Here is a 25118-nt window from a genome sequence, read left to right as displayed (position 1 = left end):
CTATAACAATGCACACGTGCATTGTCTTGCAATAGCTTGTCAAATTGCCACCTTTGTTTCTGTATACCAATATTAAGCCCACCTGAAACATCCCTTGCTGCTGCGTCAGCCACTGCGAATAAAGCATGTCTGCAGTTCCTATGGCTCCTCGCATTTTCTTCCAGCTTTGTTGCTTGGGCCTTGCCTACCCTGGATTCAGTGATCAGCGAGATAATTGGCATAGTGGGCAGGATACCTAGCAGGTAGGGGAGACTGAGGCTCCAATGGATGGAGGAAGCCAGTGGCCACGACATAACATGTGGTACTTGGTGGCCGCGGTCCTCTCAGTGTGGGCCCTGGTGGAAGACTGGGAGGCGACAGACAGGTCACTGTTGAAAAGGTGTTACAGACGGTGAGTTGCCATTTGCAGGACAAAGTAGAATGTACTGCTGCTAGCACTGTGGGGTGGATTTTCCTGACTGCTCTGAATGCTAATATGGATAGTGCCCGTAGGCAAGCTGTCCAAGTGTGCAAATTACAGAGATGAGACAGGAGAAAGAACTAGAGCAGAGTATATGTACACTGAAGCAAGAGATGCGTGGCCTTGAATGACCCACTGCCTCGGACAATGAAGAGTTAAGGGACAGTGATGATGAAAGTTATGAGACCTTGGGTCCCTGCTTGTTAGCTAGGCCCATTGTACAGCAGAAGGTGAAACATGAACAGCCTATGGCTCGGGGCAGGGGGGTGCTGGAGAACATCCTCAAGGGGCCCCCAATGTGACTGAATTCACGACTTGTCCAACATATACCCAGGTGGAGTTGGTTAACTTGCATAAGCAATTTTAGCAGAAGCAAGGGAAACCCTTGGCAACATGGCTTTTGTGACTCTGGGACACAGGTGGATGGTATTATTTGTTCCGGGGATGACATAGAACAGTTGGCATCTATAACCACTCACCTCTAGTTAAAACAAAGATTATAAAATGCTAGGCGACAAATGCAGGGGACACCTAGCCAAACACCCTGATGGAATGGATTAAGGCTGCCATCTGCACCATGTAGACGAATGCGGGAGAACTCCTAGACCCTGTAAGTGGCATACTTTTGCCAAGTTAACCCAAGTTGTGAGACAGCTAGGCATGAAACAGTCTAGGTTTAACCTAAATACTCGAAGTCTAGATGATGAACATTTTACAGGCGGCATGCATGATGGCATTTTGAAAAATGTGCCCCAATGGGGACATAGTGAACAATGCCCCATATACCTCTTTTGAATCCCTGACTGCTACTCTTGAGCCCTATGTGGGACATTCCATCTGTGAGGGAGGACCTGAGAAGTGGAGGGGCAACGCCAGGCAAAAGGCATCAGGAATGTGAAGACCCTGAAGGAGGGCCAAGCTGGTAAAGTCCCCATCCAGGCCACACGGTTACAAATGTGAGCCAATCTTCTGGCAGTGGAAATTGACAGAAATAAAATTGGTAAACAGCCCAGTGCTACACTCCTTGAGTTACGGAGGCAACTGAGATTGGAGCAGCAGTTTACCAAGTGTGGGAAGCACCCGCAGCAAGAGATACAGTTCAGTGAAAGATTACATGGTGCCCAAGGATGTTCCTTCAGATGCCCTTTTCCACTTTGAATAGGGCTCAGGCCAAGGTGCCCTCTTGAAGAGCCCAAGTGGAGACCAGAGGCCCCATGAAGAACTTGCAATTCACTGGTCAATTCATTAGTGCAGAGAGTAATGGCTCTGGTTGACAACAGTGCCGAAGGCAGCCTTCTTTATGGCAAGCTGGAGCAGTTCCCCGGTCCAATGCACAAACTGATGGCTATGGCGGCCAAACAGTTAAGGTAAAGGCTGTGTCCTTACCTTTGGAAATTGGACGGCTCCTTGTGTGGATGTATACTGTGTGTATCCCCGATCACGGAATATATTTTGGGGATACAATGTTGCAAACCTCTGTGTGGGAATTTTGTCCCTGTATGTGTATAGTGAAGACCATTGTGAGGGGATATGTGAAGCATTCTTTATAGTTATTGCCAGCACCTTGGAGGGGAACAGCTGTGAGACAGTATTGTCTACCAGGTAGCCTGAAGAAATAGGCATTACCATTACTGAGCTGGCGAAAGTGGGCGTTGTACAGCCCACTCATAGTCCCTTTAACTCCCCACTGTGGTCTTTTCAGAAGCCTGATGGCTCATGGCGGATGATGGTGGACTACAGAGAACTCAATAAAATCATGCCGCCCTTGCATGCCTCCATACCACTGATCTGTGACTTGATGGACCAATTGACCACAGTGTTGGGCACTTATCACTATGTGGTGGACTTAGATAATGCTTTTTTCTCCATAGCTATAGCTGATGAGAGTCAAGGTCAACTTGCATTTACTTGGGAGGGAAGACAGTGGATATTCCAGGTCCTTCCCTAAGGGTACCTGCATAGCCTAACTGTATGTCACTGGCTGGTCGTGGAAGACTTAGTAAAATGGAAGCACCCAGCATCAGTGAACCTGTTCCATTATATTGATAATATGTTACTAACCTCTGATTCTCTTGAAGATATAGAACAGTGTGCACCAGAGCGCATTTGGAATCATGTGCGTTGGCTGAGAATGCCACGAAAATCCAAGGGCCTGGACTGTCTTTCAAGTTCTTGGGAAGACAAAAGTGATACTGGAAGTGGTAATTGATAAAATACAAATGTTCCTGCAACTTACTACTGTGGCTCAATTGCAGACCTATGAGGGACTTTAGGATACTGGAGGGCATTATACCTCATCTTGCCCACTGGCACGCCCCTTATACTCACTTACAAGGAAGTGGGTGGCCTGGAATTGTCGGATACCATAAAACAAGCATTCTGAGCTACTAAGTGGACATTGCAGCAGGCCGAGGCATTTCAGGTTATAGATCCCATTAAGCCCTCTGAGTTAGATATACACATCACCCTTGAAGGGTTTGGATGGGTCTGTGGGAACAGCAAGAGTAGCTATGTGTCCCTATGGGGTTTTGGTCTCAATTAGGGAAAGGGGCGGAAATGAGGTACTCCTTGATGGAGAAGCAGCTAGCAGCTGTGTATGCCACTTTATTATCCACAGAAGTGATCACAGGGAAGGCTCTGGTACATATTAAAACAATGTACCCTATAGAGGGCTGGCTATGATCTTGGGTATCATCTCCCAAGACCAGAGAGTGGCAAGGCCCCAACCTTGGCTAAATAGGGAGCATATCTGGAACAAAGGAGCTCCTTGTCTGCCAGTCCTTTGTCACAGAAGCTGCAGCATATTCTAGAGCCTATTACATTTACAGCAGAAATGTTGGGAGACACCCCAACAATGATGGAACCAGGACCATTTAAAGAAGGTAAACCACCGATAGATGTTCAAGCCGGGTACACTGATGGGCTCAGTAGAGGCCAGGCCTCCTCCTGGGCTGCCACTGATATCCAGCTGGCCAGGGATACCATATGGTTTGATTCCAGAGTTAGTCAAAGTAGGCAGTGGGCTGAATTACATGCTGTCTGGATAGTGGCCAAGAGTGAAGCAGTGCCTCCTTGCTATCTGTACAGATAGTTGGGTGGCTTATAAAGGTCTAATGTTATGGATCACCACATGGAAGGCACAGCACTGGCTGGTAGGCCATAGACCCCTGTGGGAGCAAGCCATGTGACAAGATCAGAGGGACTTAGGGCATGAGAAGGACATAACAATAATACATGTGACTGGGCATTTGCCTATGGCGAGCCAGAGGAATGATGAAGCAGACACGTTTGTGTGTGTCTGGTGGGTGGAACAGGCTCTGTCCAATGAGGTAGCACCTTGGGTACACCAGTGCCTGCACCATGCAGGGATGAAAACCATGTGGGCAGTCCCTAAAAGATGGGGTTTTCTCATTTCATGGAAAGAGATAGCAGATGCCTGCCATCATTGCCCCACATGTGGCCAGGAGGAGACCTCTATCCCCATAGACTGGCAGCCACCAATGGACAAGTGGTAAGGGGACTTGATAGGGCCTCTGCCAGCATCAGACGATGCCAGCTTTGCACTAACAGCTATAGACCCAGCCACAAGTTTGCTTTTTGCCTAAATGTATAAGGCCACAGATCAACTCTGTAGATTCAAAGAGCTTAAAGCCATCCTTTAATCATAGAGAGTGATCAAGGTACCCATTTCACCGGAAAGAAGGTTCGGGAATGGGCACATAGACTGGGAATACAATGGCAATTTCAAGTCCCATACCGTTGCAAAGGAGAAGCCAGTTCTGACTCCATGTTGGAACTGTTTCATTGACCTGCTTTTTGTTGCTTTTGTTTTCACAATCAGACATAATGATCTGCCTCAGAGGACTCTGCCCCTCTGCCTGATTGTAAACTGAAGTGCCTTTGTTCAGCACATAGGTAATCTGACTCTGCCCATCTGTGAATGTTGTTCTTCAGTTACTCAGTCGTATCTGACTCTGCAACCCCATGGACTGTAGCATGGCAGGCTTCCCAGTCCTTCACCATCTCCTGGAGCTTGTTAAAACGCATGTCCATTGAGTCAGTGACGCCATCCAACCATCTCATTCTCTATCGTTCCCTTCTCCTCCTGCCTTCAAACTTTCCCAGTACCTGTGAATAGCTACAACAAAAAGATGTGTCCTTTCCAAAGGCTGGCCATCCCCTTGGAGATGTTTTGCAAGACTGCAGACCCTTTCATCATTCAATGTCCTATCTTTTTGCCTTTTCATACTGTTCATGGGGTTCTCAAGGCAAGAATACTGAAGTGGGTTGCCATTCCCTTCTCCAGTGCACCATGTTTTGTCAGTTTGTCAACAAACTGTGAAAAATTCTGAAAGAGATGGGAGTACCAGACCACCTGACCTGCCTCTTGAGAAATCTGTATGCAGGTCAGGAAGCAACAGTTAAAACTGGACATGGAAAAACAGACTGGTTCCAAATTTGGAAAGGAGCACGTCACGGCTGTATATTGTCACCCTGCTTATTTAACTTATATGCAGAGTACATCATGAGAAACGCTGGGCTGGATGAAGCACAAGCTGGAATGAAGATTGCCGGGAGAAATATCAATAACCTCAGATATGCAGATGACACCACCCTTATGGCAGAAAGTGAAGAACTAAAGAGCCTCTTGATGAAAGTAAAAGAGGAGAGTGAAAAAGTTGTCTTAAAATTCAACATTCAGAAAACTAAGATCATGACATCTGGTCTCATCACTTCATGGCAAATAGATGGGGAAACAGTGGAAACAGTGAGAGACTTTATTTTTTTGGGTTCCAAAATCACTGCAGATGGTGACTGCAGCCATGAAATTAAAAGACACTTACTCCTTGGAAGAAAAGCTATGACCAACCTAGACAGCATATTAAAAAGCAGAGATATCACTTTTCTGACAAAGGTCCATCTGGTCAAAGCTATGGTTTTTCTAGTAGTCATTTATAGATGTGGGAGTTGGACTATAAAGCAAGCTGAGCACTGAAGAATTGATGCTTTTGAACTGTGGTGTTGGAGAAGACTCTTGAGAGTCCCTTGGACTGCAAGGAGATCCAACCAGTCCATTCTAAAGGAAATCAGTCCTGAATATTCATTGGAACGACTGATGCTGAAGCTGAAACTCCAACAGTTTGGGCACCTGATGCAAAGAACTGTCTCATTTGAAAAGACCCTGATGCCGGGAAAGGTTGAAGGCAGGAGGAGAAGGGGACGACAGATGATGAGATGGTTGGATGGCATCACTGACTCAACGGACATGACTGAGTAAACTCCGGGAGTTGGTGATGGACACGGAGGCCTGGCACGCTGCGGTTCATGGGGTCGCAAAGAGTTTGACACGACTGAGCGACTGAACTGACTGACTGACTGACTGACTGACTGAAGACCCTTTCATTTTACTTCCCCACTGCCTCTCCCTCTCCATTTTGCCTTTTGACTTTAGTTCCTCCTTGTTTCTTTCTCTCTGACTCTACAAAAGAAACTGGCATCCAGACCCTGACAAGATGGTCATTTTGAGGTACTATCCTGCCATCTTCTCGGTCATCCGACTCACTGAATAAAGTCTCTTCCTTGTCTTAATCACGCATCTCTCAGATTTATTAAAGGAATTGCCTATGCTGGTAACTTTGACCTCTTTGTCTTTCAGCCCATCGGTGTGTCATGATCAATATGATTGTAGATTGGGCACACACCACTCAATGGTACAAAATATCGGGTGTGCAGGTCGAGTCTGCACCGAGCTCTCTGTTGGGGCTGTCATGGGGCTTCCCCGGTGCATTCAGCCTATGAATTTGACTGACTGGACCGGAAAACACAGCACCTTCTGGTCAGAGAAGAAAACCACTGAATAAGACAAAGCACCTGATTGTATAAGATGTGAAGAAATGGCGGAGTATGCCTCGCACCTGGGGAAAAAAATGTACTGTGGGACAGATTTTCCTGAGTATTAAATTATGGGAAATTGCACCCTTTTGTATAGAGAAGTGGGATGGTACTGAGCTGGCAGGATGGGCTGCCCCCCCCCCCCGCCCCGGCATCCCTCTGTGCTAATGTTAACCTTGATCAGAATTATCTAGAGGCCTATAGTGTAATTCCTGTCCCTCATGGAACCTTGGGTATGTGGGTCATATGGGTGGCATACTTGCCCGGGTATTGGACCGAATGTATTCTTGGGGCTGACTGTTCCTGCTCGCCTCAGTGTATGTAACCCTCCCATACCGACCTGCTAATAGGGCCGTGCATCGTACTGTGTGAAATGGATGGCATGGTGGTATTACCTGCAGGCCCTGTTTCTGCCCCAAGGGGCAGCTATAGTTACTGAAGCACAAATGACTGCCCTTGCCTTGCATACTACTCATGCTCTGAATTACACGCACCGGGCCTTAACTCTATTAGATGAATAAGTATACCACATGAGGAAAACAGTCTGACTGAACAGAATGGCACTAGACTTATTAACTGCTACACAGGGCAGAGTGTGTGCATTACTATGTACAGGATGTTGTGTGTATATTCCAGATAGTCATAAAAATGTTACAACAGCATTATACCACCTGACACAGGAAATTCATGAGGTACAACACCTTACTGTAGACCCACTGCAGAAATGGTGGGCCAACCTGTCCAGTACCTGGCATTCGGTTTTGCTACATAATGGGGGTGTAGCTTGAGGCCTGGTAGGTTGTTGTTGTAGCCTCTATTGCTGTTGTGGGATGTGGGTCCCTGTGGCGGCATTATGTGCTAAGAGGATGCTGCAAAAGATGGAAATTGTATAGTCAGTGCAGCAAGAAACCCTGAAGGACTGGAATGCAGAGAAATAGCAGTTAGCCAAGATGGTGATAGTCAGGCTCTCTCTCTCCACTTCTTGTAAACAATGACTTTGCACGGCTATGTAACTAAGGGCTTAAATCATTCATAGTAAATGTGCACTTGCATCATGAGGTAATAACTTGGCAAAGTGCCACCTTTGTTCATGTATACCTATGTTAACCCAACCTGAAATATCCCTTTTTACTGCATCAGCCACTGCGAATAAAGCATATTGCAGTTCCTGCAGCTCCTTGCATTTTCTTCCTGCTTCCTCACTCATGCCTTGCCTACCCTGAGTTCAGTGATCAACAAGACAACTGTGAAAAAAGAATTGTATGGAAGTGCCATTTTTACAAATACATGAAGTGATGCTGGTTATGTCCACATGTAGAGTCTTCTGTGTTGTTGGAAGACCGGGAGCTGACTGTGGCTCAGATCATGAGCTCCTTATTGCCAAATTCAGACTTAAATTGAAGAAAGTACGGAAAACCATTAGACCACTCAGGTATGACCTAAATCAAATCCCTTACGACTATACACTGGAAGTGACAAACAGATTGAAGGCATTAGATCTGATAGACAGAGTGCCTGAAGAACTATGGACAGAGGTTCATGACATTGTACAGGAGACAGGAATCAAGACCATTCCCAAGAAAAAGAAACGCAAAAAGGCAAAATGGTTGTCTGACGAGGCCTTACAAATAAAAGGCAAAGGAGAAAAGGAAAGATATACCCATTTGAATGCAGTGTTCCAAAGAACAGCAAGGAGAGATAAGAAAGCCTTCCTCAGTGATCATTACAAAGAAATAGAGGAAAACAACAGAATGGGAAAGACTAGAGATCTCTTCAAGAAAATTAGAGATACCAAAGGAAGATTTTATGCAAAGTTGGGCTCAATAAAGGACAGAAATGGTATGGACCTAACAGAAGCAGAAGATAGTAAGAAGAGGTGGCAAGAATACACAGAGGAACTATACAAAAAAGATTTTCATGACCCACGTAATCATGATGGTGTGATCACTCATCTAGAGCCAGACATTCTGGAATGTGAAGTCAAGTGGGCCTTAGGAATGTTCACTACGAACAAAGCTAGTGAAGGTGATGGAATTCCAGCTGAGCTATTTCAAATCCTAAAAGATGATGCTGTGAGAGTGCCACACTCAATATGCCAGCAAATTTGGAAAACTCAGCAGTGGCCACAGGACTGGAAAAGTTCTATTTTCATTCCAATTCTAAAGAAAGGCAATGCCAAAGAATGCTCAAACTATCACACAATTGCACTCATCTCACACATCAGAAAAGTGATGCTCAAAATTCTCCAAGCCAGGTTTCAACAGTACGTGAACCATGAACTTCCAGATGTTCAAGCTGGATATAGAAAAGGCAGAGGAACCAGAAATCAAATTGCCAACATCTGTTGGATCATTGAAAAAGCAAGAGAGTTCCAGAAAAACATCTACTTCTGCTTTATTGACTATGCCAAAGCCTTTGACTGTGTGGATCATAAAAAACTGTGGAAAATTCTTAAAGACATGGGAATACCAGACCACCTGACCTGCCTCTTGAGAAATCTGTATACAAGTCAAGAAGCAACAGAGCTGGACTTGGAATAACAGACTGATTCCAAATTGGGAAAGGAGTACATCAAGGCTGTATATTATCTCCCTTCTTATTTAACTTATATGCAGAGTACATCATGAGAAACGCTGGGAAAGATGAAGCACAAGCTGGAATCAAGGTTGCCAGGAGAAATATCAATAACCTCAGATATGCAGATGACACCACCTTTATGGCAGAAAGTGAAGAAGAACTAAAGAACCTCTTGGTACAAGTAAAAGAGGAGAGTGAAAAAGTTGGCTTAAAACTCAACATTCAGAAAACTAAGATCATGGCATCCGGTCCCATCACTTCATGGCAAATAGATGGGGAAATAGTGGAAACAATGAGAGACTTAATTTTTTGGGCTCCAAAATCACTACAGATGGTGACTGCAGTCATGAAATTAAAAGATGCTTACTCCTTGGAAGAAAAGTTATGACCAACCTAGACAGCTTATTAAAAATTAGAGACATTACTTTGCCAACAAAGGTCAGTCTTGTCAAAGCTATGATTTTTCCAGTAGTCATGTATGGATGTGAGAGCTGGGCTATAAGGAAATCTGAGAGCCGAAGAATTGATGCTTTTGAACTGTGGTGTTGGAGAAGACTCTTGAGAGTCCCTTGGACTGCAAGGAGAGCCAACCAGTCCATCCTCAAGGAGATCAGTCCTGAATATTCATCGAAATAGTGACACTGAAGCTGAAACTCCGATACTTTGGGCACCTGATGCAAAGAACTGACTCATCTGAGAGGACCCTGATGCTCGGAAAGATTGAATGTGGAAGGAGAAGGGGACAACAGAGGATGAGATGGTTGGATGGCATACTGACTCAATGGACATGAGTTTGAGTAAACTCCCGGAGCTGGTGATGGACTGAGAGGCCCAGCGTGCTGCGTCCATGGGGTCACAAAGAGCCAGACACTTCTGAGCAACTGAATGGAACTGAACTGAGGGGATGCTGGACCTTTGAAGAGACAGGGGTGGGATCAGAAAAGCCTTTTTAAAATAGAAATAATTCTGGAAGAAGAGATGACATTCAGGGAGGGCAAACTAATCTTGGAGAGGTATCCGAGCTGTCCCCCAAGATCTTTCCTTTCCCAAATTATTCCTCTCTGAGCAGCCTCTTTTTCAAACAGATCCTTAAATCCAGTCTCCATAGGCCTCCCTGGTGGTTCAGAGATAAAGAATACACCTGCAGTGCAGGAGACATGGGTTCAATCCCTGGGTCAGAATGATACCCTGGGGAAGGAATGGCAACCCATTCCGGTATTCTTGTCTGGGAAATTCCATGGACAGAGGAGCCTGGCAGGCTACAGTCCATGGGGTCCAAAAGAATTGGACATGACTTGGGGACGAAATAACACCAATAGGCCTCCAGAGTGAAGTTTTCTTCATAATGACTCTCAAGGGCTATTTCTTTTGTATAGTAGTAGTTTCTTAGACCTTAATTTGCGTAAGAATCACCTGGCAAATTTACTTAGAAGCTGGTCCTTAGACCCCCTTCACAAATTCAACTTTAGTAGCATCTCCTGATTGTCATGTGGATGGCCTAGGACTACCTTTACCTCCTGGTTTTGTTTGGTTTTGTTGGTTTGGTTTGAGTGTGCAGACATCTAGTACAAACTGCTTGAGTTAATACAAAAATTGCTCCCTCAAAGGTTCCACACCCCACCTGGGAACCCCTTGGAAAAATTTTTTTAAATGACTGGTCAATCTATAGCTATGATCCAATGGCAAGAAAAATGGCCTAAAAATATTAGATCTTTATTGACATAGGATAGAAAAATGGACTGAATCACCCTTATATTTGGACTTTCTCGGTGTCTCAGACAGTAAAGAATCTGTCTGCAATGTGGGAGACCTGGGTTCGATCCTTGGGTTGGGAAGATCCCCTGGAGAAGGGAATGGCTACCTACTCCAGTATTCTTGCCTGGAGAGTTCCATGGAAAGAGGAGCCTGGCAGGCTACAGTCCATGGGGTCACAAAGAATTGAACACGACTGAGCGACTTTCACTTTCACCTTTAGAGAAACAAATTTTTTAACCCATCTGTCACCCCTCCATAGTTTCATCCCCATTCACTTCTCAGACTGAAGCTCCTACTACTTTATGCTCAGCAATTTTAACTCTTCCCTGCTTTGCACGTGCTTTTTCCTTTGTTTCGAGACACCCTTCCCTCTGTACACTATGTTTTTGAAACTGTACCTTGAAAATATTCATATAGTAGGAAAGCAAAGTCTGTATTATAAACTAATGCTTTTAATATGCTAATAATTCATTATAGAGGTGGTATAGAAGATTCACTGGAGGCAGGCATGGCAACCCACTCCAGTATCCTTGCCTGGAGAATCCCATGGACAGAGGTGCCTGGGGGGTCTACAGTCAATAGGGTCGCAGAGTCAGATACACCTGAGTGCCTGGCACACACACATACAAGATTCAAGCACTCTGAAAGACAGGTGCCTTTTATTCCCTCAGATGATGGTAGTTCAGAAGAAAAAAGAGGTAAATAGGGAAGTCTTGTTTATAGAGTATGTGTGTGTGCTCAATTGCTCAGTCATGTCTAACTTATTGTGACTTCATGGATTGTAACCCACCAGGCTCCTCAGTCCATGAGATTTTCCCAGCAAGAATATTGGAGTGGGTTGCCATTTCATACTCCAGGGGATCTTCTCGACCCAGGGATCAAACCCACGTCTCCTGAGTCTCCTGCATTGGCAGGTGGATTCTTTACCACTGAGCAACCTTGTTTGGAGAGAATAATAAATAATAAAAGTAGAGTGTACATATTGATCCCAATATGTACATCATGCCAAAAATAAATAGTATTTACATATCGATCCCAAACAACAAATATAAAAAAATAATGTGGGTATTAAAATATATATATATGGTTTTTTTACAGTAATTCACACTCCTATTCTTCATTAATTACAGGTATCTCTATTTCCCTCTGTTTTTCTATAATTTCTGTGGCTCACCGCTGCGTCCAAGGCTCTCCACAACTTCATCCCTGTCTGATATCCTTATCTGATATTCCTGCTTGATCCTCACTGCTTTCCCATACCCATTCTAAGCTTCAGCCTAACTGGATGGCTTGTCATTTTCTGCACAGCACCAGCACCACCTCTACCACCACCTCTGAAAGGAGATATAGGTTGCCTGTGCTGGAAGAAAAGGGAATCTGCAAGGAGAGCAAGAGCATTAGATGCTGGTGAGGATTTCTCATGACCACATCTTAAAATGTAGCAATGGACAGAAATTCTTGAATGTCAGGGGACGTTTAACTTGAAAGAATCCAATATGTTGCACTTTTCTTCCTTTGTGTGCTATTTCTCAAGGATTCTCTGTTCCTTATCAGTTCCTATTCCTGAAGGAGTAGAACTGCACGCAGTTCTCAGGACTGAGATCATGGGAAAGGGTACCTGCTTGGATCCCTTTCAGTTACCCCCTTCCGTGATTTCTTTCAGCATCAGCGACCTTGTATGTATTAGACCACCCATTTTTGTTGCAATTAATGGCACTTCATCCTGTGTAATCATATCACCAAAGATATATAAGCCTGCATTTCTGCTAATAAAACACCCTTGCTCCACTGGAGACCTGGGTCCCCTGTGTCCTTTCTCTCTTTCTTTTCGTTGACTCCGGTCCACCTGGTCCCGGTCTGATAAGAAGACCACACTTGAACTTACAAGGAAGTTTAACAAAATTACTTTAAATAGAACTCTCAGAGTTTGTGACACAAATTTGGACAAGGAGAGGTTGAGATAACCCCTTCACTCAATCCTCTATAGCTTTAAAGGGATAAAGAAAAGATTACTGTACCTTCATTAATAGCCCAAAGGCTTGGATAAGTTGAGCCTTCATTGTTAGGACAAGCAGGATGCAGTAGTGGGATTATTTCAGTGGCTTCCAGAGAGAGGCCAGCAGCCGAGAGCTAAAGGAGGCAAGGCACATTCTATGTATACCAACATAAACCAAGGATGCCCAAGGACCAGTGTCTCTCTCACTTATACCATGATCCTATTATACCTCTGGCTCTTCCAACTGGCCCTGAATAGAAGGAGGAATGAATATTGTATTGACCAACTTAAATCTGAAATGATGACCAAAACAAAAATAGAAACAAAACCTAAAGTAACTGAGAATTTGACTAGATTAAGTTTTCTGTTCTCAGAAAGATTTTAGGTTTTAATTAATTAATTAATTTAAATTGGAGGATAATTACTTTACAATATTGTGGTGGTTTTTGCCATATACTGACATGAGTCAGTCATGGGTGCACATGTATGCCCCAATCCTGAATCCCACTCCCAACTTCCTCCCCACCTCATCCCTCTGGGTTGGCCCAGAGCACTGGCTTTGAGTGCCCTGCTTCATGTTTCAAGCTTGCACTGGTCATCTATTTTACATACGGTAATATACATGTTTCAATGCTATTCTCTCAAATCATCCCACCTTCACTCTCCCACAGACTCCAAAAGTCTGTTCTTTACATCTGTGCCTCTTGCTGCCTCACATATAGGATCATCGTTACCATGTTTCTAGATTCTATATATATATACATTAATATACTGTATTGGTGTTTCTCTTTCTGACTTACTTCACTCCGTATAATAGGCTGCAGTTTCATCCACCTCATTAGAACTGACTCAAATGTGTTTATTTTTTATAGCTAAGTAATATTCCATTGTGTATATGTACCACAACTTCCTTATCGATTCTCCTGATGGACATCTAGGTTGCTTCCATGTCCTAGTAGCTATTGTAAACAGTGCTACAGTGAACACTGGGGTATATGCATCTCTTTCAATTCTGGTTTCCTCAGTGTGTATGCCCAGCAGTGGGGTTGCTGGGTCATATGGCAGTTCTATTTTCAGGTTTTAAAGCAATGTTCACACTGTTCTCCATAGTGGCTGTACCAGTTTGCATTCCCACCAGCTGTGTAAGAGGGTTCCTTTTTCTCCACACCCTTTCCAGGATTTATTGTTTGTAGACTTTTTGATGGCAGCCATTGTGACCAACATGAGATGATACCTCATACTGGTTTGCATTTCTCTAATAATGAGTGATGTTGAGCATCTTTTCATGTGTTTATTAGCCATATGTATGTCTTCTTTGGAGAAATGTCTGTTTAGTTCTTTGTCCCACTTTTTGATTGGGCTGTTCCTTTTTCTGGTATTGAGCTGCATGGGTTGCATGTATATTTTGGAGATTAATTCTTTGTCAGTTTTTCATTTGATATTATTTTCTCACATTCTGAAGGCTGCCTTTTCACCTTGCTTATAGTTTCCTTTGCTGTGCAACAGTTTCAAGGTTAATTAGATCCCATTTGTTTATTTTCGATTTCCATTACTCTGGGAGGTTGGTTGTAGAGGATATTGCTGTGATTTATATCAGAGAGTGTTCTGCCTATGTTTTCCTCTAAGAGTTTTATAGTTTCTGGTCTTAAATTTAGATCTTTAATCCATTTTGAGTTTATTTTTGTGTACAGTGTTAGGAAGTGTTCTAATTTCATTCTTTTACACATGGTTGACCAGTTTTCCAAGCACCACTTGTTAAAGAGATTATCTTTTCTCCATTGTAAATTTTTGTCTCCATTGTCTAGGATAAGGTATCCATAGGTTTGTGGATTTATCTCTGGGCTATTTGTTTCATTGACCTATATTTCTGTCTTTGTGCCAGTACATACTGTCTTGATGACTGTAGCTTTGTAGTATAGTCTGAAGTCAGGAAGATTGATTCCTCCAGTTCCACTCTTCTTTCTCAAGATTGTTTTAGCTATTCGAGGTTTTTTGTGTTTCCATACAAATTGTGAAATATTTCTTCTAGTTCTGTGAAAAATATTGTTGGTAGCTTGATAGGGATTGCATTGAATCTATAGATTCCTCTGGATAGTATACTCATTTTCACTATATTGATTCTTCCAATCCACGAACATGGTATATTTCTCCATCTATTTGTGTCATCTTTGATTTCTTTCATCAGTGTTTTATAGTTTTCTATATATAGGTCTTTTGTTACTTTAGGTAAATTTTATTCCTAAGTATTTTATTCTTCCCATTGCAATGGCGAATGGGATTGTTTCCTTAATTTCTCTTTCTGCTTTTTCATCGTTAGTGTATAGGAATGCAAGGGATTTCTGTGTGTTAATTTTATATCCTGCAACCTTACTATATTAATTGATTAGCTCTAGTAATTTTCTGGTGGTATCTTTAGGGTTTTCTATTTACAGGATGATGTCATCTGCAAACTGTGAGAGTTTTACTTCTTCTTTTCCAATATGGATTCCTTTTATTTCTTTTTCTTCTCTGATTGCTGTGGCTAGGACTTCCAAAACTATGTTGAATACTAGTGGTGAGAGTGGGCACACTTGTCTTGTTCCTGATTTTAGAGGAAATGCTTAAAATTTTTCACCATTGAGGATAATGTTTGCTGTGGGTTTATCATATATGGATTTTATTACGTTGAGGTATGTTCCTTCTGTGCCTGCTTTCTGGAGAGTTTTGATCATAAGTGAGTGTTAAATTTTGTCAAAAGCTTTCTCTGCATCTGTTGAGATAATCATATTGTTGGAAGCTGTGTTAGGCATTACTGACAAAATGGAGGCACGGCCCCAACCCTCTCCTCATCCCGCAGGCACAGTCCCGGGATGAAGGAGTTAGGTCTTGTGATTCTGACTTGTCCTTTCCTTCCTTCGGTTCAGTTGGCTGGAAACAATGTTAAGGTGCTTATTGTTCTTGCATGAGAAAGCACAAAGCCTTCTGCAGTTGCCCAGGAAATAATCCATAAAGTTACATTTGTTCAAGGACCTTTACAAAGAATGTTCCAGGATGAGTATATAGGCTGCAGCTTGAGGCCATGGGAAAGATTGTTATTGAGACCTGCTTGTGAGGGAAATGTTTATGGCAAAAGAAGTTTGCTGAATTTAGGGTTTAGGAATAATTAAGAATAGTTAGAAGCTAAAAGTTTAAGGCATGTTGTAGTGTTGGCATATTTTACTATAGCTTATAGAGACTAGGAATTTTAGAGATACTAATAGCTAGAAGCCTTTTTAGGAGATAACGAGCTTAAGTTACTAGGGGATAGCAGGATTTAGAAAGATAAGAAATAAACTAGGGGATGTTGTATGCAGCCCAGAGACAAACATGAGTTACAATGTAATCACAAGGACACTTAAGAGGTAACTCTGAAGGACAACAATGATTTATGGAGACAGTAAATCTGGGTGAGGGGAAACTGAAGATGTCAAGCCTCTGACCTAATGCTTTTGTAAAAGTATAAAAGAAAACCTGATGCTTAAAATAAACATGCAGTTCTGCACTTTGAGTCAGAGGCTGTATCATTCTCCACCAACACCGCTAATCCCTTCAGGCCGATTCCCTGGCTGCTGGAGCTGGACTCTGGCATCATATAGCTTTTATTTTTCAGTTTATTAATATGGTGTATCACATTGATTGATTTGTGAATATAGAAGAATCCTTGTATCCCTGGAATAAAGCCTACTTGATCATGATGTATAATCTTTTTAATATGTTGTTGAATTCTGTTGCTAGAATTTTGTTGAGGATTTTTGCATCTATGTTCATCAGTGATATTGGGCTATAGTTTTCTTTTTCTGTGGCATCTTTGGTTTTGATATCACATAGAATGAGTTTGGGAGTTTGCCTTCCTCTGCAATTCTGGAAGAGTTTGAGTAGGATAGGTGTTATCTCTTCTCCAAATTTTTGGTAGGCTCAACTGTGAAGCCATCTGGTCCTGGGCTTTTGTTTGTTGGAAGATTTTTGATTACAATTTTGATTTCCATGCTTGTGATGGGTCTGTTCAGATTTTCTATTTCTTCCTGGTTCAGTTTTGGAAGGCTATACTTTTCTAAGAATTTGTCCATTTTTTCCAAGTTGTCAGTTTTATTGGCATATAGTTGCTCATAGTAGTCTCTTATGATCTTTTGTATTTCTGTGTTGTCTGTTGTGATTTCTCCATTTTCATTTCTAATTTTATTGATTTTATTCTTCTCCCTTTTTTTCTTGATGAGTCTGGCTAATGGTTTGCCTATTTTATTCATCTTCTCAAAGAACCAGCTTTTAGTTTCGTTGATCTTTGCCATAGGCTCCTTTGTTTCCATTTCTTTTATTTCTGCTCTGATTTTCTTGATTTCTTTCCTTTTACTAAATTTGAGTTTTTTCTGTTCTTCTTTTTCTAGTTGCTTTAAGTGTAAAGTTAGGTTGTTTATTTGATATTTCTCTTGCTTCTTGAGGTAGGCTTGTATTGCTATGAACCTCCCTCTTAACACTGCTTTTACTGAATCACATAGGTTTTGGGTTGTCATGTTTTCATTTTCATTTGTTTCTATGCATATTTTAATTTCCTTTTTATTTCTTCCATGATCTGTTGGTTATTCAAAAGTGTGTTTTTAGCCTGCATATGTTTGTATTTTTTATAGGTTTTTTTTTCTGTAGTTAATATCTAATCTTACCTGCATTGTGATCAGAAAAGATGCTTGAATGATTTCAATTTTTTTTTTTAATTGACCAAAGCTACATTTGTGGCCAGGATGTGCTCTATCCTGGAGAACGTTCCTTGTGCACTTGAAGAAATGTTTAAATCCATTGTTTTTGGCTGAAATGCCCTGTAGATATCAACTAGGTCTAACTGGTCCATTGAATTATTTAAAGCTTGTGTTTCCTTGCTAATTTTCTGTTTGGTTGATCTCTCCATAGGTATGAGTGGGGTATTAAAGTCCCCCACTATTATTGTGTTACTGTTAATTTCCCCTTTCATACTTGTTAGCATTTGTCTTACATATTGAGGTGTTTCTATGTTGGGCGCATATATAATTGTTGTATCTTCTTCTTGGATTGATCCCTTGATCATTGTGTAGTGTCTGTCCTTCTTTGCCTCTTATCATGGTCTATATTTCAAAGTCTATTTTATCTGATATGAGTATTGCTACTCCTGTTTTCTTTTGGTCTCCATTTGCACGAAATATCTTTTTCCAGCCTCTCACTTTCAGTCTGTATGTGTCCCTAGGTTTGAGGTGGGTCTCTTGTAGACAGCATATACAGGGGTTTTGTTTTTGTATCCATTCAGTCAGTCTTTTGTCTTTTGGTTGGAGCATTTAACCCATTTAAATTTAAGGTAGTTATTGATAAGTATGATCCCATTACCATTTACTTTGTTGTTTTGGGTTCATTTTTATAAACCTTTTCTGTGTTTCCTGTCTGGAGATGATCCTTTAGCATTTGTTGAAGAGCTGGTTTGGTGGTACTGAATTTTCTCAGCTTAGCTTGTCTGTAAAGCTTTTTATTTCTCCCTCATATCTGAATGAGATACTTGCTGGGTAGAGTAATCTTGGTTGTAGGTTTTTCTCTTTCATTACTGTGGTATGTCCTGCCATTCCCTTCTGGACTGAAGAGTTTCTATTGAAAGACCAACTGTTATCCTTATGGGGATCCCCTTGTGTGTTATTTGTTGCTTTTCCCTTGCTGCTTTTAATATTTGCTTTTTGTGCTTAATTTTTGTTAGTTTGATTGATATGTGTCTTGGAGCGTTTCTCCTTGGGATTATCCTGTTTGGGACTCTGCATTTCTTGGACTTGGGTGCTACTTCCTTCCCTATTTTAGGGAAGTTTTCAACTATTACCTCAAGCATTTTCTCATGACTTTTCTTTTTGTCTTCTTTCCTGGGACACCTATGATTTGAATGTTGGGGCACTTAACATTGTCCCAGAGGTCTCTGAGGTTGTCCTCACTTCTTTTCATTCTCTTCTCTTTTTTCCTCTCTGCATCATTTATTTCCACCATTCTATCTTCCATCTCACTAATCCTCCCTTCTGCCTCAGTTATTCTACTATTGGTTCCCTCCAGAGTGTTTTAAATCTCAGTTATTGCATTGTTCATTATTGATTGACTATTCTTTATTTCTTCTAGGTCCTTGTTAAACATTTCTTGCTTCTTCTCAATCCTTATCTCTAGTCTATTTATCTGCAACTCCACTTTGTTTTCAAGATTTTGGATCATCTTTACTATCATTATTCTGAATTCTTTTTCAGGTAGACTCCCTATCTCCTTTTCTTTTGTTTGATTTGGTGTGTTTTTATCGTGTTCCTTTATCTGCTGAGTATTTCTCTGCCTTTTCATTTTGTTTAGATTTCTATGTTTGGGGTGCCCTTTCAGCAGGCTGGAAGGTTGTGGTTCCTTTTAATTGTGAAGTCTGATCCCTGTGGTGAGGTTGGACCAGTGGCTTGTCAAGGTTTCCTGGTTGGGAGATCTTTTGTCTGTGTTCTGGTAGGTATAGCTGGATCTATTCTCTCTGGAGTGGAATGAAGTGTCCAGTAGTGATTTTAGGGGTGTCTATGGGTTTCATAGGAGAAGGAAATGGCAACCCACTCCAGTATTCTTGCCTGGAGAATTCCAAGGATAGGGAAGCCTGGTGGGCCACGGTCCATGGGATTGCAGAGTTGGACACAGCTGAGCACACAGCACATGAATTTGGTATGGCTTTGGGTAGCCTGTTTTTTAATATTTAGGTTGTGTTCCTGTTTTGCTGGAGAATTAGCATGGTGTGTCTCACATTGGAACTTGTTGGCTTTTGGGTGGAGCTTAGTTCAGTGTAGGTATGGAGAATTTTGGGTGCACTCTTGCCTATTAATCTTCCCTGCAGTCAGGAGTACTCTGATTTTCTAAATTTCTGGAGTTGAGCCTCCTGCCTCTGGGTTTCAGTCCTCTTACAGTAGCCTCAAGACTTCTCCATCCATACAGCACAGAAGATAAAACCCCTAGGTTAATGGTGAAACAATTCTCCACAGCCAGGAACACCCAGAGAGAGTCACAGAGTTATATAGAGAAGAGAGGAGGGAAGAGGGAGATAGAGGTGACCAGGAAGAGAAAAGGTAGAGTCAAAAGGGGAGATAGCAATCGAGACATTAATCAAATCCCTAAGTGAAAATGGATACTGAAGATTAGATTCTTCAAGGTACAAAATTGATAACAAATATTAAAAAGCAAAGATTAAAAACCTAGAATTGAGGTTAGATTCTCAAAGATACAATATAAAAAAAAAAAACAGTAAAAAATACAATATAAAAAATGCAAAACAAAATCAATCACAAAAATTTTAAAATATATATGGAATTTGTTTTTTTTTAATAGGGTTTTTTAGAAAGGTAATAAAATAGTAGGCTATAAAAATGAAAGTTAGAGGAGTAGTAAAGAACTAAATTTTTTTAAAAATTAAAAAGTGATAATAGTAAAAATATATCTAGGAATTTCTCTGGAGCTGTTGTGGGCAGTGTGGGGTCAGTTCAGTGTCAGCTAGTCCCTTGTTCTGGCTTGTACTTGTTCTCAAGGTCTATAGTTGCCCCTCAAATGCACAGTCTCAGCATTAACTGCAGGGTTTTAATCTGTTGCACCTGTCACGTATGGGGTGGTTCCCCCTTCTTTGTTTATTTTGGCTTTCTCTCTTTGCAAGTCTCTTCAGTGTCTAATTTCCACTGAGACGAGGGGGTGAAGGTGGCCACTTATGTAGGCTCACTTGTTCAGTTGTGCTGTGGAGAGGGAGTGACACTGAAAATACCACTGGCATGTGTGGGGAGTGCTTGCAGTGGATGGACCACACTGTTTGCAACATCCCAAGGAAGCGTGTATTTCCTGGCTCCACATTGCTCAGGGTCCAGGGTCATCCCCAAAGGCACTGTCCCAAGTGGGCCCTGCGTATCATGCACTTCCCAGGGCTAAGCCATTCAGGTTCTCAGGTGCTCTGCAAGAGCACAGACTCTGATGGGCTGGGTGTTTTGTGCCATTCCCAGGTCCAAGCCACTCAGGCAACCAGGTGCTTGGTGAATGCACTGTCCTAGGTGGCCTGTGTGTTTTATGCACCTCCCTGGTTCCAGCTGTTCAGTTTCCTGAGTGCACCATGAGGGCACAGTCCCAGCTGTACCATGTGTCTCCTCTGGGGAGTAATCTCAGGCTGTGACTCTCCTGGTGGCTGTGAACCATCTAGGATCCCAGGCAGCCTGCTCACAGTTTGGTGGAAGATGTGGTCTCTGGGTCTAATTGCAGTGGCCCCTTGCCTTCTGGCTCTGGCTGTCGCACACCTGCCTCTCTGCTGCTGGGGAGGGAGGGCCCTAAATGGCAGCCAGCTTGCTCTCCTTTGCTACTTGCTAGGGCACGATCCTTAGTTCTGTGAGTGAACCAGGGGTCACCACGTGGTGTTAGAGCCTTTTGTGAGAAAGGTCTTTTTTTTTTTAATCTCTCTGGCGATTCCAGGGTTTGGGTTGCTATCACATATTAGTTTCCTCAGATTGTCTTCAGGGCATTCAAGCCCAGTCCTTACCCTAAGGACCTATGATGCAACCTGTGCCTCCCTGCCCAGCCCCTCACTTGCTGCTGGCAGACACAATTGTCTGAGCTGCTTCTCCACTGGTAGTTGGGGTTAGGCACATATTCTGTGTGTGTGTTTTTCTGGTTAGGTTGCCCTCTGAGATTCAAAAGCTCCCCACTGATATGCCTGTGAGAGGGTTTCCTATTGTGTCGAAAATTCTCCTGCTTCCTGACTCCCTCCCCAGGACAGGTCTCTGTCCCTAAATCCTTTGTCTCTATATTTGTCCTTTATATTTTGTCCTACCTCCTTTTGAAGAGATTGGGCTGCCTTTCTGGGTGCCTGGTGTCCTCTGCCAGCATTCAGAAGTTGTTTTGTGGAAGTTGCTCAACATTCAAATCATCTTCTGATGAATTTGTGGGGGAGAATGTGGTCTCCCTGTCCTATTCCTCTGCCATCTTGGGACCACATCCCAGAAAAACTTTAAATTCAGTGCAGTTCAGTGCTTAGGACTCCTTGCTCTCACTGCCAAAGGACTCTGTTTGATCCTTGTTACTGAGTTTAAGCTCACTCTGCTCACCATGCAACAGTCCACTTAACCAAGAGATGAAGTGTTGAGTCAAAGAATACAACTTGATTTGGAAAAGCTGGTTGACTGAGGAGATGGTTGACTAATGTCTCAAAATAACCATCTTGTTGGGGTCTGGATGCCAGGTTCTTTTAGAGAACACAGAGGCTGAGGAGTTGAGAAAATAAAGAGCATTATCTCGCAAATATCTCCTGGAATGACCAACTTCATTCCAGAAACACATCTACTTCGGCTTCATTGACTACACTGAAGCCTTTGATTGTGTGGATCACAACAAACTACAGAAAATTCTTAAAGAGATGGGAATACCGATCACCTTACCTGTCTCTTGAGAAACCTGTATGCAGGTCAAGAAGCAACAGTTAGAATGATACATGGAACAACTGACTGGTTCAAAATTGGGAAAGGAGTACATCAAGGCTGCATATTGTCACCCTGATTATTTAACTTATATGCAGAGTACATTATGTGAAATGAATGAATCATAAGCTAGAATAAAGATTGCCAGTAGAAATATCAACAACATCAGACATGCAGATGACACCACTCTAATGACAGAAAGGGAAGAGGAACTAAAGAGCCTCTTGATGAAGGTGAAAGAGGAGAGTGAAAAAAACTGGTTTAAAATTCAACTTTTGTATTACCGAAGTTGAGGCCCTGAGAGGTCCTGGGGCGCCAGGAGCCCAAGGTCTGCTGGACTTTCTCCCCACTTCCTTTTCATTGCCTAGGTTTCCTGGCCTTGAAGTTCCAGGCCTGATGTGCCATGGACAGAAACTTGGCATATTCTGTTTTCTGCTGGCATCCATGAAACAGTAACAGCCTCCAGTCTCTTCATATATCCTGAAACTACTTACCTAAGAACCTTAGCATTATTGGCATAATCTCCACCTTGATATGCCTTTCTGTCCATGGAAGGAAGCTGAAAGAGGGGATGAGTCAAGTAACATAATAAACTTCTGAGAAGAGATCAAGCCCTGAGCCTTGGATCACTGACTCCAAGGCCCTAGACTAGAGAACTAACCCTAGGGAGCATCAAACAGTGAGAACTCCCACAAAGGAAACCACTTGAATACAAGACCCAGCATTGTCCAACCACCAGTAGCACCCTGTGCAGGACACCTCAACCAAACAACAAACAAAACAAAAATACAAACCCAGTCATTAGTAGACAGGATTACCACCTCACTCAACCTTGCCCATCAAAGGAAAAAACAAACAAACAAACAAAAAACTCAGCACAAATCTCACTCTATAAGAAGCTTACACAAAACACTGGATCAACCTTAAGGCGGCAGAAACCAAAAGGAAGAAAGAATTCCACCTTGAAGCCTGGAAAAGGAAAACTCAAACACAATAAGTTAAAAAAAAATAATAATGAACAGGCAGAGAAATACTGCACAAATGAAGGAGCAAACTAGAAACACAGAAGTCCAAATAAATGAAGAGGAAATAGGCAAACTACCTGAAAAAGAATTCAGAATAATGATAGTAAAGATTATCAAAAACCTTGAAAACAGAATGGAGAAAATGCAAGAATCAATTAGCAAAGACCTAGAAGAATTAAAACATATACACACAGAGACAAACAACACAATTACTCAAATTAAAAATACTCTAGAAGTAATCAATAGCAGAATATCTGAAGCAGAAGAACGAATCAGTGAACCGGCAGATAAAATAGTGGAAATAACTTCTGAAGAGCAGAAGTAAAAAGAATGAAAAGAACTCAGGATAGTCTCAGAGACCTCTGGGACAATATCAAATGCATCGACATTCAAATTATAGGGGTCCCAGAAGAAGAAGAGGAAAAGAAAGGGTATGAGGAAATTTTTTAAGAGATTATAGTTGAAAAATTTCCCCAAAGGAAAAGGAAATAGTCAATCAAGCCCAAGAGGTGCAAAGAGTCCCATACAGGATAAACTCAAGGAGAAACACACCAAGACACATACTAATCAAACTAACAAAGATTAAACACAAAGAAAGAATATTAAAGACAGCAAGGGAAAAGTAACAAGTAACACATAAGGGAATCCCCATACATTTAACAGCTGATCTTTCAGCAGAAACTCTGCAGGCCAGAAGGGAATGGCAGGATATATTTAAAGTACTGAAAGGGAAAAATCTACAACCAAGATTATTCTACCCAGCAAGGATCTCATTTAAAATTGATGGAGAAATCAAAAGCTTTGCAGACAAGCAAAAGTTAAGAGAATTCAGTACCACCAAACTAGCTTTACAACAAATGTTAACAGGACTTATATAGTTGAGAAATACAAGAAGAAAAAGATCTACAAAATCAAACCCCAAACAGTTAAGAAAAAGGCAATAGGAATGTCAGTTCAGTCACTCAGTCGTGTTTGACTCTTTGCAACCCCATGGACTGCAGCACACCAGGCTTCCCTGTCCATCATCAACTCCCGAAGCTTACTCAAATTCATGTTCATCAAGTCAGTGATGCCATCCAACCATCTGATCCTCTGTCATCCCCTTCTCCTCCCATCTTCAATCTTTCCCAGCATCAGGGTCTTTTCCAATGAGTCAGTTCTTTGCATCAGGTGGCCAAAGTATTGGACTTTCAGCTTCAGCATCAGTCCTTCTAATGAATATTCAGGACTGATTTCCTTTAGGATGGACTGGGTGGTTGGAAATAGGAACATATATATTCATAATTACTTTAAATGTAAACAAATTAAATGCTCCAATGAAAGACACAGACTGGCTGAATGGATACAAAAACAAGACCCATATATATGCTGTCTACAAGAAACCCACTTCCAACCTAAAGATACATATAGATTGAAAGTGAGAGGATGGAAAAATATATTCCATGCAAATCGAAAGCAAAAGAAAGCTGGAGTAGCAATCCTCATATCAGACAAAATAGACCTTAAAATAAAAAAATATTATAAGAGATAAGGAAGGACACTATATTATGATCAAGGGATCAATCCAAAGGGAAGATATAACAATTGTAAATATCTATGAACCCAACATAGGAATACCTCAACACATAAGACAAACACTAACAGACATAAAAGGAGAAATTGACAGTAACACAATAATAGTAGAAGACTTTAACACCCCACTCACACCAATGGACAGATCATCAACAGAAAATTAACAAGGAAACACAAGTCTTAAATGATACATTAGATGAGATAGATCTCAATCTTCAGGACATTCCATCCAAATGCAGAAGAATATACCTTCTTCTCAAGTGCACATGGAACATTCTCCAGGATAGACCACATCTTGGGTCACAAATCAAACTTCAGTAAATTTAAGAAAATGAAATCATATCAAGCATCTCTTCTGACCACAACTCTATGAGACT

The 25118-nt window shown here is 41.9% G+C and overlaps 1 protein-coding gene across 12 annotated transcripts in view; it reads right to left on the bottom strand.

The window, feature by feature from the left end:
* The window catches only part of TRIM24 (tripartite motif containing 24), a 351893-nt gene that overhangs the window by 104990 nt on the left and 221785 nt on the right, over positions 1 to 25118 (bottom strand). For 10 of the 12 annotated variants that reach the window (XM_081533089.1, XM_081533099.1, XM_081533093.1 and 7 more), the window contains one exon: positions 12703 to 12814. In XM_081533089.1, coding sequence (XP_081389215.1) covers positions 12703 to 12814 — 112 coding nt within the window. Of the gene's footprint in view, positions 1 to 82; positions 4586 to 12702; positions 12815 to 25118 lie in introns of those variants that run through there. The other 2 variants (XM_081533087.1, XM_081533096.1) reach the window with 1 other exon arrangement.

The sequence above is a fragment of the Giraffa tippelskirchi genome, chromosome 10 (genome assembly GCF_054371585.1).
Source record: "Giraffa tippelskirchi isolate mGirTip1 chromosome 10, T2T-mGirTip1v1.2.pri, whole genome shotgun sequence".
NCBI classification, from domain to species: Eukaryota; Metazoa; Chordata; class Mammalia; order Artiodactyla; family Giraffidae; genus Giraffa; species Giraffa tippelskirchi.
The sequence above is the reverse complement of the archived record's forward strand: the minus strand, read 5'-3'. Positions and strand labels throughout refer to the sequence as shown.